General features: G+C 42.7%; 1 protein-coding gene across 7 annotated transcripts in view; it reads right to left on the reverse strand.

Annotated features, from left to right (window-relative positions):
* Positions 1-16583, reverse strand: part of TNIK (TRAF2 and NCK interacting kinase) — a 430959-nt gene that overhangs the window by 90596 nt on the left and 323780 nt on the right. For 6 of the 7 annotated variants that reach the window (XM_043995975.1, XM_043995978.1, XM_043995976.1 and 3 more), the window contains exons 15-17: positions 14997-15197; positions 4040-4204; positions 254-493 (exon numbers count right to left, since the gene is read on the reverse strand). In XM_043995975.1, coding sequence (XP_043851910.1) covers positions 254-493; positions 4040-4204; positions 14997-15197 — 606 coding nt within the window. The remainder of the gene's footprint in view (positions 1-253; positions 494-4039; positions 4205-14996; positions 15198-16583) is intronic. The other variant, XM_043995980.1, reaches the window with a different exon arrangement.

The following is a 16583-nucleotide window of genomic DNA, read 5'->3' on the forward strand; positions in this document are numbered from 1 at the left end:
AGATAAGTGTGTACTGATAAGTCACTCAAACTCTCTGTGCCTCAGTTTCTCCCTTTGTAAAAAGAGATAGGAAACAGTCTATGTTAAAGGCTTGTTATAGGAACAATGAGGAATATGAATGATGGAGGACATTTTGTAGTAACTCCAAGCCTAGCTCTTTTCAATTTTGGTTGTTAGTAGAAGTAGTCTAAAAAACCCCCATAAAATAAGCAAAACCCCCGCCCCCCAAATCCAAACACCTCAGTGGTGTTACCTTTGGTGGAATGTCTTCCTCCTGCCGTAACCAAGAGCTTCGGTCAAACTTTTCAATGCGAGGGGGGAGAGGAGGGTTTTCAGAGGTGGGATCCGAGTTCTGCCGTGGCATCTCAGCACGGTGAGACGTCACCGTCAGAGCCTCCTGGAACCCTGCTATCCCCTTTGTGGGTTGTTCATGCACTGACTGAGAGGCAGAGAGGGAGGGTCCTTGGGATTTCACCGTTACCAGATGTGGAATCTAAGCATTAAGCCAAAATGAGAGTATCATAAGTATTAGGAGGGGGAAAAAGAATCAGCTAGATGTTGAAACTAAAGGGGAAAAAATCCTGGTGTATGGACTGAATTATATATATATATATATCCCTTGTATTTATGACTTTTCATTCTTAAAAAAAAAGATTTAAGTCAAGATTTCAAAGTATGTTTAAGTACCCAATGGGGCAAATGTATCTGATGTAATACCTATTATGTGTGTATATGTAAATATATTATATATGTTTATATATATTCACACATATGTATATATACATACATATATATGCTCAGTCATGTAGCTGCCTTCATCCTTGAACAGGTAAAGTGAGGCACAGAGAGGTTAAATAGCTTGTCCATTACTACTAACAAGTCATTAAAAGAAAAAATAAAAGAAAATCCCCCCCCAAAAATATACTAGTTTCAGTATACAGCTAACACCTATAATACTATGTATCTCCTAGCACCTGGTCTGCATCCTTCTGTATTGGGGATTTCGAATTCTGGTTGGATTCTGTGTTTTTTAGAGGCATGGAAACTTGGAGAAGACATAAGGCTACCTCAGGATAGACACTAAGGACCAAGGAAACTTTTGGCCCTGATAGTCTAAATCTGACTTCCAGTCTGGAACTCTGAGACCTAAGTTAAGTTCATTTGCTAAACATTTTGAAATGGCATCAACCCAAGTCAGAAAATAAATTTCAAAGAGTGCCACCGGACAGAGTGAAGTTTCATTCAGTGTATTAATTTATCAATGAATAATTCCAAGAGATATCTCAAGTAATGACAAACTGCTCCCTCTGCCAAGCACACCCCAAAATATCAACCCATTTTTAAACAAAGGGAGAAAGCTCTCTCTACTCACTCCAATTGTTTGTTTGTTTGTTTGTTTTTTTAAGAGTATCTCTGGAAGCAGCTAGGTGGCACAGTGGATAGAGCACTAGCCCTTGATTCAGGAGGACATGAGTTCAAATTTGGCATCAGACACTTGACACTTACTAGCTGTGTGACCCTGGGCAAGTCACTTAACCCCAATTGCCTCACCAAAAAAAAAAAAGAGTATCTCTTACATCTTTTTTTTTTTTAAATGCTGATATTCTTGAAGGTGTCATATTGGGAAGGTATTTTTTAAAATTCCTTTTTATTGTGAGCTTAACAATAATCAAACTTTTCAATATGCAAAGAACAAAAAATCGATTGTTTTTAAAACTGTGAACTTCTTTTACTCAGTTTGTGTTTTAAATGTATATTAAATTTAACCAGATGGTTACAAAGTTGCCCTGTTTGTCCCCATTCCTTATTACACTTCTTTGTTTTCTTCTCCACGTCCTTAAATGTTTTATTGATGTGTTCCCTGCCTATTTCTATCACTAGCAGAGCAATCAGTTGTAAAGGATTTTGCTTCTCTTAAACTGAACAAAATGATATTACGGAGGTAAAACTAGGAGTAAGAAAGAGAAGTTCTGGCGCGAACCCCCAGTACAATGCAATTCTACTAGAAGTAGGTGATGGGAAACAATTTAAAGGATGCATAAAAAAAGTGATCTCATGCATTGATCTTGATAAAGCTTGGTCTCCATTAATTACAAGAGAATACGTTCATAGAGAAACTGATTTCTCTTCTGTCCTTCTGAGCCCCCATCCAAATTTGAGAATTTACTCCAGAGATGACCTCAAGGGAGAGGATTTACACTCCAGCTACTCCTCATGGGGTAGATACAACACACAGCCACACTGTGGTCTGTGGCTCTTCAAGGCACTGATCCATGGTCGTCAGCGACTGGTGGAGGCCTACTACTGGACTCGTGATTTCATTCACTCTGCTCAGAAGTTTCTACTCCCAATGAGTACAGGTCCCTCACCTGTAACTTATAGTCTTAGAGATTTTCCTGGCTACCAAGAAGTAACCAGTAACTTGCCTCGGGTCACAGAGTATAACAGGATTTGAACCTAGGTTCTCTTAACTCTGAGGCCCACTCTGTTTCCAACATAGGAGTTAATGAAATTCAAACTCTAAAAGACTGACATATTAATGAATAGCACCCAATTTCCATGAGAAAAACTTGCCAAGTCAGTTAGATGCTCACTGGCTGGCAATTCTTCTGCAAAGTATACAGTCGAAATTTTTACCTATTTGAGGCTATTTGGAAGAAATCTAACATATTTGGGTGCAATTAGAACTATTTCCTTTATTCTTTGTTGAAAGTTTTGTTTTAAGAAGTTCATGGTTAAAAATGCTAAAAGTCCCTCTGGAGGAGGCAGCTAAGTGGTGCAGTGGATAAAGCACCGGCCCTGAATTCAGGAGGACCTGAGTTCAAATCCATCTCAGACACTTGACACTTAACACTTACTAACTGTGTGACCCTGGGCAAGTCACTTACCCCTCAATGCCCTGCCCCCTCAAAAAAAAGTCTCTCTGGAAAGCTGCTCTTCTCACTTCTTGGACCACAACTAAGAAAGAATGAAGAACACAGAAAACCAACCAACTTGATTGTTTCCCTTGCCAATACTCCAAGTAGAATTTGGATGGTGAGAGCATGAAGGGATTTGAGAAAATGTTGAGGGCAGAGCCATTCTTTTACAGATGAGAGAATGAGGCAAAAGGAGGTTAAAACGGCTTGCCCAATTTCATTCAAGCAGAACTATGGGTTTTTTGACTCCACATTTAAAAACAGTATATTAGTTGCCTCATCATAACAGCCCATCATAGTCAGATGCCTTTAATTTCTGATGAGGTCCAAAGAAAATACTGGCCCCCCAAGAGGAATGGAATTGCTATGGGACACCAGAGCGGACCTGTCTTCTTCCTTATCCAACCTGGACACATGCAGGTAGGGGATCCAACCCCAACTCCTCCTCTCTGTTCAAGTACTGCACAATCCCCTAAACCTAGCACTGGCGGTCAGCCACAAACCCTATCTTCCTTATGGGGTGTGGCTCACGTGGCCAGCCACGATCTGAATGGTGGTAATCAGTGAACTATCTTGAAGGTGTCTCGTAATGAGGGGAGCAAATAATAATGAAGCAGACAGAGGATCAGCAGAGGAGTAAGGAAGAGCTGGGTTCCTCAGCATGATCTTTGTAACTACTGTCTAGGTAACTCCTGGCAAGCTACACAACCTCCCTGTACCCATCAAAATACTCTCTAAGAGTAGAGGTTGCAGATCTGCATTGGTGGAGGGAGTTTCCACAATGGAAGTTCTCTGTGCCAGTGAAATTACAGGTTAAGACCACAAATAGATAAACAATACAAACACACACATACACACACACCTGGAAATAATCAGGTTCTAATGATCTTTTTGTGCTGAGATTTGTCAGGGACCCCAGGGAGAGCATGAAGATTGGAAAGGAAGGAATGTTGGATTTGCAGTGAGGAGAACCGGGTTCAAATTACAGCTAAGAGCAAGTTTTGTAAGCTCTGTGGGCCTCACTTTATCCACCTATAGAATGGGAATGAGGTGGGTTGGGCCTAGGTGATCTTCAGGGTCAGATTCAAAATCTAAACTTATGATCTCATGAGCTTTCCTACCTGGGCATCCACTGGTCTAAGCATAGGAGGTGTCCGAGCAGGCTGCACCCCACTAATACTAAAGGACTCGGATCGAGGGGGCAGATTGGGGTCAGATATCCGGTTAGCAACCTTGTGCGGCATGGCCGGGGAGCTCTGACGATTGAGTCTAGAACGCTCTTCCACCTATGAGCAATCAAAAGAGACACAGTGAGTACAGATTGGTCTTCGCCTCATTTCATATACGGTCATCACCTGCACAGCCATGTGGAGGTCTTTGGGACCAAGCCCATTTAGAAGGCCCCAGATCTCCATACCCAATTAGTATCAAAAGACCAAAAAGAGTCTTCTGAATCGGGGCAAATGTAAACAGCACAGCTGCCATCACCTTGCTCGGACCTCCCTGATCCTCATGGTACAGTGGAAAGAGGGCTGAATTTGGAATCAGGGGATCTGAGTTCAAATCCCAGCTCCATGACCTATGTAGTGTTGGGTGAGTCACTTCAAGTCTTTGGGACAGTTTCCTAATCAGCAAAGTTAGATGGTTCAACTCAGAAATTCCAAAGGTCCTTTCCAGCTCCCATCTCCATCCCGCATGTGATCTGATGTCAAGACATGATTGATCATGGAGGTCTGGTTCATCTCTGCTATTTTTTCATTGGAAATTTGTAGTGACTGTATTCAGCACTCAGAACGTGTTGCCTCATTGTGCCTACCTCCTGGAATCCCTGGCTTCCCTCACTCATGTGTCACCTTCTCTTGGAAGTCTTTCCTCAACTCCCTAGGTGTTAGCATTCCCTTCCTCTTGTTCCTTTCTTGGCCTATTTCACATCAATCTATGTAATCACATATACTCTCTGTATCACCAGCAACCTATTCTTTCCCAACCAGAAGGGACTGGAAACACTATGGAGGACCAGACACATGAATGAAGGCTGGGATGCTTTCACTGTTGTCTTTGGATGACCAGTGCCTAGTATGGTGCCTTGCAAACAGTAAGTGCTTAATGAATGCCTACTGATTGACACAGAGGCACTATGGCATCAATGACTGACCTTTGGGCCAGTGAAATTCGCCATTAGTAGCTGCCCTTTACACACCAATAGTTCTTAAGGAAAAATGTAAAGACAGAATGACATTCTTCTCCAAGAAAAGAAAGCCTGGACTCAGACTCCAGCTCTGGCCATTCAGCATATTTTCATGATCTACTTATCTGTCTTCTAAGTATACCTAGCAGTGGCTTAGCATTTTCTAAATCTTTCAACATTAATCTTCACTCCACATTGCTAAGTCAGTATTTTTCGCGTGTGTTAAAAAAAGTGCCTACCATTAATGCACACTGAGATAACACCAATTTTCATGTTCTTCTAATTATTTTTAGGGCAATGTAAGTTTGATACTTTATTTATGTGGACATGTTGTCTCCTTTAGTAGACTATAAGCTTCTTGGGGGCAGGGATTGATCATTTCCATCTTTGTTTCCACAGTGCATAGCACATTATGGGCACTTAAATGTCAGTTGCTTAGGTATTTCCACTTTGTCCTCCTGGCTGATGTGAATTGAACATTCATATAGCCTATTTTTTTTTTATCCCAGTCACTCAGGAAACAAGCTGTTTCTCTACAGAAATCAACACCTAGTCATTGATGTTTAATATATGTGTGTGTGTGTGTGTGTGTGTGAATTGTCATTATTATTTTAATAAGCCAGAACAATGGTTCTCAAACTTTTTTTTGCTTATGTTGTTGTGAATTGTTTCAGTTGTGACTGACTCTTTGTGACCATTTCCTTCTCTAGCTTATTTTTACAGATGAGGAAACTGAGGCAAATAAGGTTAAGTGACTTGCCCAGAGTCACACAGCTAGTGTCCGAGGCTAGATTTCAACTCATGAAGATGAATCTTTCTGGTTCCAAGCCCAGTGTTCTATTCACTGTACCACGTAGGTGCCCCCTCATTTTGGCTCATGGCAGAGAATTATTTGTTGTCAGGAAGTAACTCACATAAGTGCACTGGGGCTGCAAGACCACATACCATATAGTTTATGGCACACCTAGATGAACCCTATGGTGCTGTGGCACAGTTTTTGAAAACCCCAATGCTAGCTACTCTATGGATTAGGAAACTGCTCCTTGAATTTTAACCTGGGGAGGGGGACAGTATTTTAAACTGTCCTCTCTCCAGAGCCCCATGGCTGTGCGAGGTATATATAATACATATGTTCTATATGTACAAGGTACACACAAAATATTGCAGACATTTGCCACAATATTCCATTTCTCCTAGAAGTGCACCACATATGCAAACATGACTAAAGAAAACAAGATACAATCTTAAACCAGAATGTTCCCCCCACACTTTTTCTTGCAACAGGTTACAAAGCAAAGAACCATTGGCAATTATATATATATATATATATATAAATTTTATATATATATCACCAGGACCAGGCTAGCTTCAGGATAAGAAGTAAAGGTGAAAACATCTTGCAAAGGCTCCAGAAAATCAAGCAAGACCCAAGCATGCACGATATTACTTCTCCAAATAGCACATGTATACCTGTATTTTTATAAGACCAATGTGTCCATCTAAGCTGTGACTTGCAATTCTGACACCTGCGTTAATTAGAATTTGGGGGGAGAGAGTTCCTGAGAAACAATTCACTGTGAAGGGAGAAATCTTGGGATACTACCTCCTGGACAGGAGGAGGCAGATGGTCTAGGACACCCCAAGTTGCTACCATGGAGGCCATTGACTGGGGAGAGATTGGAGAGACAATTATGAAATGCATCTGGGGGCAGGAGTCACAAGGTGGAGCCAGAGGGTTTCAGGGAAAATGAAGTACCCACAGCCAATATAGTTACAGTTTTAGTACCCAGAATACTTGAACCACTGAGATCCTAGATATTTTCTTAAATCCAGACAAACCTTTAGCTTAGTCGCATAATTGTCTAGTATTCAGAAATACATGTATGGCAGTTTAGAAAGCACACTAAGAGAAAGAACAGCCAGTGGGGAAAAAAAAAGTATACCCCAGAGGAGTCCATTTTATGAAAAGCAGAAAGAGTTATAGAGAATACCATTTGCAAATTCCTCAATATTACCCCAGGAAGGGAAGTGTCCTTACCTCTGACAGAACCACAACATAATAAAGCTTTTGTTAGAAAGGACCATGGCAAAGAGGGAGGATGTGGCACTGCTAGTGACTTGGGAGGAAAATTAATTACAACTGTTAAAAAAAACAGAGCTCTGGTTTGGGATTAAAGAGATTCAGATGTGTGAATGAAATCCTCTTTTGTCTTCTACCACATAATTTCGCAGCCTCACCTCCCAGGTAGGCTTATATTTGTGCCATCCTAAAATTCATCTAAAGGACCATCATCTTTTACACCTGGGCATTGTGCTTCACACAATGTCCCCAGACATTGAGTTCTGAAGATTTCTTGGCTAGACATTTTATGGGGGAAGCCAGTATGCTATGGTGGAAAGAGGACTGGATTTAGTGTTTAGGGGACCTGGGTTCAGATTTCATCTCTGCTACTTACTACTTCTGTATGACTTTGAACAAGCCACTTCAGTTTCCTCATTTATAGAACCAAGGGGTTGAACTACACAGTGCCTCAATTTTCTTCTACCTCTAAACCTAGCTCTAAAGCACGCCAGGCATTTCTTCCAACCAAAGACCTGAAGTAGCAACGAGCATCACATTTGACTTGGGGAAAGAGAAGATACAAAGTAGCCGGGGAATGCACACTTGGGAGAAGTGTCATTGATAACCTGATCCTGATGAATGAAGGGAAAATAACGCCACCACAAGTATTACTTGACTAATACAATTTTGTTCAGTCCTAGCATAAGGAAATCAAGAGTCTCCCTGGTGGTGCCTCTCCTAATAACAAAATCTCCCAGGTAGATTAATGGGACAATCAAGTCCTCTGGCTAAACTGTTGGTATCATCATTGCGCAGAGGCCTGTCCTCTCAAAACATCAAAGATCACTTCATTCATCTCAGAGGGGAAAAGAAAAATGAATATAGAAAGATAGAAGGTAGAAAGTTTTCTTCAAAATGAGGAGGCATATGAATAAGGGCAGGGACATCATCCAGGATTATTTCTATCTGCTTCCAAAGAGTTCCAAATAAATCTGCTTAAGATCCAATCTTTACCACCAACTACTTGCTGCCAAAGCATAGGGATAAAACAGAAAAAAAAAAATTAAAAGAGACTCTTTTGGCTAGTGTTAGAAGCTACCTGACTAAGGGCCATCCCACAGTGTGCTCTCCATTATATGGGACAGCATCACCGAAGGGGAGACAGCCCTTGAAGATGAACAGAAAAGTGAAAAAGAGATTAACAGGAATGGATTTATTTCCATTTGAAAGCCAATTTTCCTTTGAATCACATGATTTCTAACATGAAATATAAACAAAACCCTTCTGGGGAGCTTCTGATTAGCTCTGAGGGGGCCAGGTCTATGATCAGGACAAGGCAAAGGCATGGAACATGGTGGGGCAGGAGCAGGAACTCCAATGCTGATGGCAAAAACTGTGCAAGAATGTAACTCAAGCTCATGTCAAATTGTCGTGTAAGCCTTTCTTCTTCTAACACGCTGCTAGCACACTTCTTCTAAAACAGCTGCTTAACTCTAGGGCTCAAAGGCAATATTGGAGGAAGAAATAAGAGGCTGAGAATAGCTCTGAGCCTTCTCAAGATGCTCTGACCCAAGACTAACCACATTATGGCATGAGTCACATCCTGTCTTTTGGCGAAACCTACTCAGCAGATGATTACAGAGGAAGGCCATGCACTCTATTCCCCTCTAAAGGGCTTAAAAAATAATAGACCCTTTATCATTTTGGAACAATTCAAATGTAAGCTCACTTGAGAACTGGAGTTTGAACTGAAAGACTTCCCAAGGCTTAGTCCAAACCAGTGGTCCTATAAGTATGGTCCCCAAAGAAAACCAGGAATGAAGCACACACCATAAAGCTAGGACACTGTTTATTGGGAAGCCCAGAGTTCAAGCAAAGGCTGTAGGAGAATAGTCAGCTTGAACCAAACATTGGTAAACTGAGGTCTCAGTAGCCTTGGCTGGTTCAGTAGAAAGTTGGCTGAGCCTGAAGTCAGAAGACCTGGGCTTGAATCAAAACTGATACTTCTATCACCACAGACAAGTCACTCAATCTCCATGTTCATTAGTTTCCTCAAGTGGAAAAAGAGGAGGTTGGACTATCAGAGGCTCTTAGCCTGGGGTCCATGAACTTTGTTTTAAAAAATACTTTGATGGGGCAGCTACGTGGTGAAGCACCGGCCCTAGATTCAGGAGGATCTGAATTCAAATCTGACCTCAGACACTTGACACTTACTAGCTGTGTGACCCCGGGCAAGTCACTTAACCCCCACTGCCCCACAAAAAACAACAAAAATACCCCCAAAACTTTGATGACTTTATTTCAAAAGAATCAGTTTCCTTTGAAATCCTAAGCATTCTATTTTATGTATTTAAAAACATCATCCTGTGAAACGGTCCATGGTCTGACCACCAAAGGAGGTCTATAACACCAAAAGTGTTAAGACCCCCTGGCCTAGAAGAATGACCACTAAGGGTCTCTTCCATTTGAAATAGAGAGGGTCATTGATGACCTCATAGGTGGCCTATCCTGGTGTCCCCATATTACAGATAAGGAACACTGAGTGGCTTGTGCAAGGTCACTCAGAGATTAAAGGGCAGAGCTGGAGAATGATCTTGGATCTTGGGCTCCAAAGCCAGCGTTTTGGGTTTTTTTCCCCCTGTACTTTGCTGATCTTTGTGAATGAGTGTGAAACCTGTGCCACAATGAAAGGCACTTCCAATGCTATATAAAACCCCAACAGAGACTTTTAGAACCTAAGAAGAGAAAAGAATGGGGCTGAGCTAGAAACGAGGGCAGAGGAGAAGGAAACAAGAACCTATTGAGTACCTACCAAGTGCTTTATGGTCACATCATCTGATTCTCACGCTAACCCAGGGACGTAGATGTCATTACCCACATATTACAGTGGAGGAAACTGAAGCAGAGATTAAATGATGTACCCAAGGCTTTCAAACCCAGCACTCTAACCACTACACCACATGGCTGCCTCTAGAAATAGACTGAAGAAATACAAAGGTAAAAGGCTAGTCTGGAGAACCACCATGGCCCCTTCCACCTCTAAAGGTATGAGCCTATGATGAGATAAAGGGCAAGGAGGTGGGTGGGAAGGAATAGATAGTGATGCATAGATTGAAGACTGGGAAAGGAACTATAAGGGTTCAACATTAAACTCCAAAGGGCTGGTGGGAAATATAGTGACAACTTGGAGCAGATCTGGGTGACTGCTTGCCAAACCAAATAGATGTGCCAGATGACGGGCACAAATCACAAAGAAAGAACATGATGGAGTGTAAAAAAGTCTGTAACATATAATCTCACTCAACACTTGTGCACGCCAAGCATTCTGCCGCTCCCCACAGAAAGAGAGTGTGCTGCCAAGATGAGGACGTGAAGTGGGCTTGGAAGGAGCAGAAGAGGGCCTTAAGTCATTGCCTTAAGTTGACAAATGAGAAGGCAGTATTACCCCTCCAGCTGTGGTTCTCTTTCAGTGGGCAATACCAGCATCTGAACTCGACAAATATGAAAGCGTGCTAAAGTGGAAAGAGCTCTTGAATTAGAGGACCTGTATTCAAATCCTGCTCTGGAAGTTTTGGGCCGCTAGGCAGTACAGTAAATTAAGCACTGGGCCTGGAGTCAGGAAGACTCATCTTTGTGAATTCAAATTCGACCTCCACACACACCCACACACTAGCTGTGTGACCCTGGGCAAGTCACTTAACCCTGTTTGCCTTGGTTTCCTCATTTGCAAAATGAGCTGGAGAAGGAAATGGTAAACCACTCCAGTCTCTTTGCCAACAATATTCCAAATGGAGTCATGAAGAGTCTGAAGTAACTGAACAAGAAACCCATGTGACTTTCGGTAAGTCCTTTAATCTTGCTGGACCTCAAACCCTCCTCTGTCAAAGGAGGAACTTGGAATAGAGGGTCTCTGAGGTCCCTTCTACCTTGGCACCTATGATTCTGACTTCCATCATGGTCCATCTGGTTGGCATGACCAGGGAGAATGGAGTTGAAATAGGGCAGACTGCTATTTTTCCTTAACTTCCTTTTATGTAGAGACGTACTTCTCTTTGTGTCTTATCAAACTGGACCAGCAAAGTCAACGTGACTCCTGGAGCAGAAATTTCATTAAGTAAACCAAGTCAAGAAAATGGCATCCAGGTAAGCCCCAACTTAGTAAGTTCCTTAGAAATAAATGGTCATGGGGCAGCTAGGTGGTACAGTGGATAAAGCACTGGCCCTGGATTCAGGAGTACCTGAGTTCAAATCCGGCCTCAGACACTTGACACTTACTAGCTGTGTGACCCTGGGCAAGTCACTTAACCCCCAATGCCCCGCAAAAAAAAAAGAAAAAAAAAAAGAAAAAGAAAAATAAATAAATGAATGGTCATTTAGGAGTCATAGGCCCAGCCAAAGGGTCACAGAAACATCCTTTTCCTTCTGCCACCAAAGTTCCTAGCACACAGCATGTGCTTGAAAAATGCTTGAGTTCAATTCTGGCCTCAGAAACTTGACACTTACTAGCTGTGTGACCCTGGGCAAGTCACTTAACCCTCACTGCCCTGCTCCGCCCCAAAATAAAAAATAACATAAAGAGGTTTTGAGGGAAACCCTGAACCTAACCCCTATGACTGACATTGTTTCTAAGGGGAAATATCTTTTAATTGAGGAACATACTTTTAAAGTCAATTTCAAAATAATCCAGGAGTTGTTGGGAGGGGAGCTAGAGGGTCCCTGAGGTCCCTTCCAGCATTAGACCTATGGTCCTCAATCATGGCAGTCTCATAAGTTGGGAAATTAATTAATATTTATGAAAAGTCTTTTACCGAAATATCAAAGACTTCCCAACCCATAGCTGGGAGAAGCAAACAAGGAGCACTACCTTTTCTGATTTTGCAAAATGAAGAGACCTAAGAGCACCTATCATGCTGCTTGGCTGATGAGGGAGTTGGCCAAAGGAAGCAACTAAAGCAAATAATATTCTATGGAAAGAAGGATATTGCAAAATTGGAAAGCAAGTGTGGCTTTGGAGGCTGGAGAAAGAGTGGGAGGAAAAGCGGATTGACTCTGTAAACAAGGAGCCAGATTGGCCATCCACTATGAGAAGCAAAAGGGGTCCAGACCTTACTGGTGACTTTTGTGAAGGAATACAGGCGTAGATTTCAAACCGGAAAAGGTCTAAAGGCTATCTGGTCTCATGGCTTCATTTTATAGATGAGAAAACTGAGACCTAGGGAAGCTGAGTCCAAGATGATACAAGGAGTAGGTGGGGCCTCAAGTCCTGTAACCTGAAATCTGAGCTGTACATGCCTTCACTCACTCACGACTTCACAGCATATTCACGAATTTGCATTCTGGCAGAAGTCTCATTTAGGAAAGGAAAACTTTCCATTTTCATTCCTATATCCACAGGGAGATCCAAATCATTTCATCAGTTGGCCATGCCAGCCATAGGGGCAGCAACCTGACTGCACAGTGAGCCTGAAAATTCTGTTCATAGTGGAAGCCTTAAAACATAGTAACTATTCTAAACTACTCATCTGCTCCAGTTTAGGAAATGAGGTTTGTGATAAGATTTGAAAAGAAAGTCTGTATGAGGGGCAGCTAGGTGGTGCAGTGGATAAAGCATCGGCCCTGGATTCAGGAAGACCTGAGTTCAAATTCTGTCTCAAACACTCGACACTTACTAGCTGTGTGACCCTGGGTAAGTCACTTAACTTCCATTGCCCCACAAAAAAAAGAAAGAAAAAAAGAAGAAAGTAAAATCTATATGAGCAGTTTGCTGAAAAATTTAGATTTCCAAGCAGGCCCAAACCAAGAGGCATGTATAAATCTCCATGAAAAGTATTATGGTTAGTTACAGCACTAGAGGCATGTGAAACATATCCCAAAGGAGTTATTTGAATCAAACGACCAGAGACAATAAGCCCACACATGTCCAGAAAGAGCCAAAGTCCCTAATGAGTGATAGAATCCCTGGAAGATGGCACCCACCAGTGTGGGCTCGGAGTCATGGTGTCTGGCAAACCTCACATCGGGAGTGCTCAGTGACATGATTCTCTTGCCATTCATGGGCCCAACAGTGATGGCTTTCTTCCTACAAGGTGCTTGCAAAGGAAGTAGGGATGAACAGCAAGAAGGGCTAGAAAATGGCACCACTGGCATCCATGAGGATTTCCCATCATCCATGTGGCTACTCCCGAGGGCTGCAGGAAGAGGAGTCAGATCTGCATGGTGAGTATAGGCCAAGAAGTTCGGTGAGGAGGACAAACGGAAACCTGAAAATAAAGGGGCCAATGTGGCTAAATTCAGGTGAGATCGTGCTTGGTAGAGACCCAAGGAAGGAAGGACAAGTTGCTCCAGGCTTTCCCCCATCTTCTTTGGAGTATATGCATGGAGAAGCTGTGTTGGAGAGAGGAGAAAATCTGGCGTACTTCTCAAAGGAACGAGGTGATTTTCAAGGAGAGCTTTCCTCTTCACTCTTCTGAAGTCATTCTTGGGAGTAGAAACACTTAAATTAAAGTGCTCAGGCCCCAGGGAGATGTCACCTAGTGATCTTACACTCCTAAGAGGAGAGAAGGCACTTGTAAATATGTACGAGTTCATGGAATTCCTTCCCCAGATCCCAGGGGGTTCTCGAATGTCCTTCTGGATTCTCCTATTGGCCAAACCAGGGCCCAATATTTTGGAGGAAGCACCGATGAGCTCAGTGCCCAAGTCCCTAAATGAGCCGTGTTCTTGTGAGTGAGATCTTTGGGGGCACGTTCCCACCATAGTCCTTGGGTCTTCTTCTGTCTTCAGCTCTTGCTCCTGAAGGTCAAACCTAACCTGACCAGTGATTAGAGATCTCTTCTGTTCTGGATGTTGTAACAGGTATCTTGATTTGGAATGCTTCATGACCACAGGACCCACTGACTTTACAGTAGTAGAAGATAATCTCTTAGCTTTCTGAGCAGCTGCCTTGGGCCTAGACCGTGATTCAGGCTTAACCAAGGGTATCAGCTTGGCACAGGTAGAAGAAGGCTCTGTAGGGGGTGACGGTAGCACATCCCTGCTGGTCACGGGGCATGCCAGCAGCTGGCTGACAGCACAGTGGGTCCACTTAGCTGGAAGAATGGACGAGTTATTAAGGGGCCATTGCTGTACCTGGGAGTAGATCACAAAATCGAACTATTAAGGCAGAAACACCAAAAAGAAAGAAGCATTAGTCATGGAGAGGGGATCAAATGGACACAGGAGGACACAGGCCGCACTGTCAGACAATGGGGGAAAGGGACCCATTTCATGAGCAGTGGGGACATTAAGGGAGTCCACATTATGCATGTTTGTCTCCTCCCTGCCCTGCCTTGCCCCTGGACATTTTTAAAAAGTAGAATTACTTAGCATTTAAAAAAAAATTATTGTATTTGCGAATCTAACCACCAAGGATTATGTTTATTAATTCCACAGTTTACCCATTTGGGGACAGAGGTTTACCTGTGAGGAATACACAAGAACAAATCAATCCCTTGTTGGTTTTAGCACAATTATGGGTAACATAGCCTATGCATGTGTGGTAGGGGCCCATAGCGAGAATACTAGGAGAGCTAAATCATGGTGTCCTGTGGGCATGGCCTTGCAAACTGCCCAGCCTACAAGCAAAAGGTTCACTTGGAATTCCATAATAGAAAGGAATATTCTCAACAAAAAGAGGTGCTGAGTTAACTTCTCTCTGTCTCTGGTGGGATTCTTTTACGGAATTGACTCACAACTTTGCTGCACCCAAAACTCCTTTTTCCACCTGTGCGGGGAAGACCAAAGTCACCAAGTTTTCAAAAGCTTGGCCTCATTCGCCTTTCTTTCTTACCTCCTTGGCCCAGGCTGGCTTCTCGCTGGGATTCATCCCCTCTTTGTAATGGTAGAGCGGCTTCTTTTCTCCGGGCCTCTGGTCTTGGCGCTGCTGCTGTTGCTGCTGTTGCAGAGAGACCAGATAGTCCCTTTCCTGCTGTAGCTGCCTCTGCAGTCGCTCAGCCTGTCTCTGTTCTTCCAGCTGTTTGCGTTTATACTCCTGCCCAGAACCAGGTGGAAGAGGAACAACAAAGGACAGAACGTCAGACGGGGCGACGGGCATTGGGGAGATCAAAATGGTTCTTACAGATTGACAAAGGAAGGAGATTGGCCGTGGACACAAACAACATTGTTGAGCATCCAAACAGAGGATTAGCATGATTTTTTTTTTAATAGGGACCCCACCCTTCCCCGTGTTATCCTTCCTCCACTTAGGAAAGGCTCATTTCTGGTTTGGAATCACTTTAAATTCTTAGATTTGGAGGCAGAGATCATCTCATCCATTTTACAGATGAGGAAACTGAGACCGAGAAAAGGTGCTCAGCATCACATGGCTAATGCTATGGATTTAGAATTAGAAAGGACCTGAGAGGTCATCGAGATTAGTCCTGTCATTCTGAGGAATTTGGGGCCTAGAGAAATTCAGTAACTTGCCTAAGATCAAATGGGGAGTGTCATTGATTTTAAAAGTAGCAAACGATCTTCTAGTTCAACCTCTGATTTCATAAAAGGAAACAATCCCAGAGAAATCTAGAAACTCGACCAAGGTCACACAGGTGGTACTGCATGTTTTGCTTTGTTTTGTTTTGTTGTGGGGCAATGAGGGTTAAGTGACTTGCCCAGGGTCACACAGCTAGTAAGTGTCAAGTGTGAGGCCAGATTTAAACTCAGGTCCTCCTGAATCCAGAGCCGGTGCTCTATCCACTGCACCACCTAGCTGCCCCCAGTATTGTATGTTTAGAATTAGAAAGGACTAGCTAATGTGGGAATTTTTCCATGACTACTCATGTATAACTTATTTTGAATTGCTTGAGTTCTTGTGGGTGGGGGGTGCGAATGGAGAGGGGGAAGAGAAGTTGGAACACAGTTTTTAAAAAATCGATGTGAAATTTTTGTTTTTGCATAGATTTTGGAAAATAAAATTCTATTCCAAAAACAAAAAAAGAAAGGACCTTAGAACTCATCTAGGCCGATCTTCTCATATTACAGATGAAGAAACAGAGCCCTCAAGAGGTCAAATAGGAAGTTGGGAGCAAAGCTTGGATTCATGCTGAGGTCTTTCAGCTGCAAATCCAACAGAAGCTGACAAAATGGTGGCAATTCAGCAACAGGGTCCTGTCAGTATAGAATGCCTGGAATGACTCGCCTCCATTTCCCAATTTTGTCACTTAATCCAATCTAAGATCTATAATTAAATATAAACCTCAGGGGGAAAAAAGGTGAAAGGCAGTATGTTATGGTGGATACTAGAAGGTTAGTCTTCTGAGTCAGGAAGAAATGAGTTCAAGTCCCATCTCTGATATGTATTAAATATCTGTCCAAGGACAAGGTCACTTAATTCTTAGTGATACAGGCAACTCACTAAGACTTATAAAAGACCTTGAGA

Source organism: Dromiciops gliroides, chromosome 3 (genome assembly GCF_019393635.1).
Source record: "Dromiciops gliroides isolate mDroGli1 chromosome 3, mDroGli1.pri, whole genome shotgun sequence".
Classification (NCBI taxonomy): domain Eukaryota; kingdom Metazoa; phylum Chordata; class Mammalia; order Microbiotheria; family Microbiotheriidae; genus Dromiciops; species Dromiciops gliroides.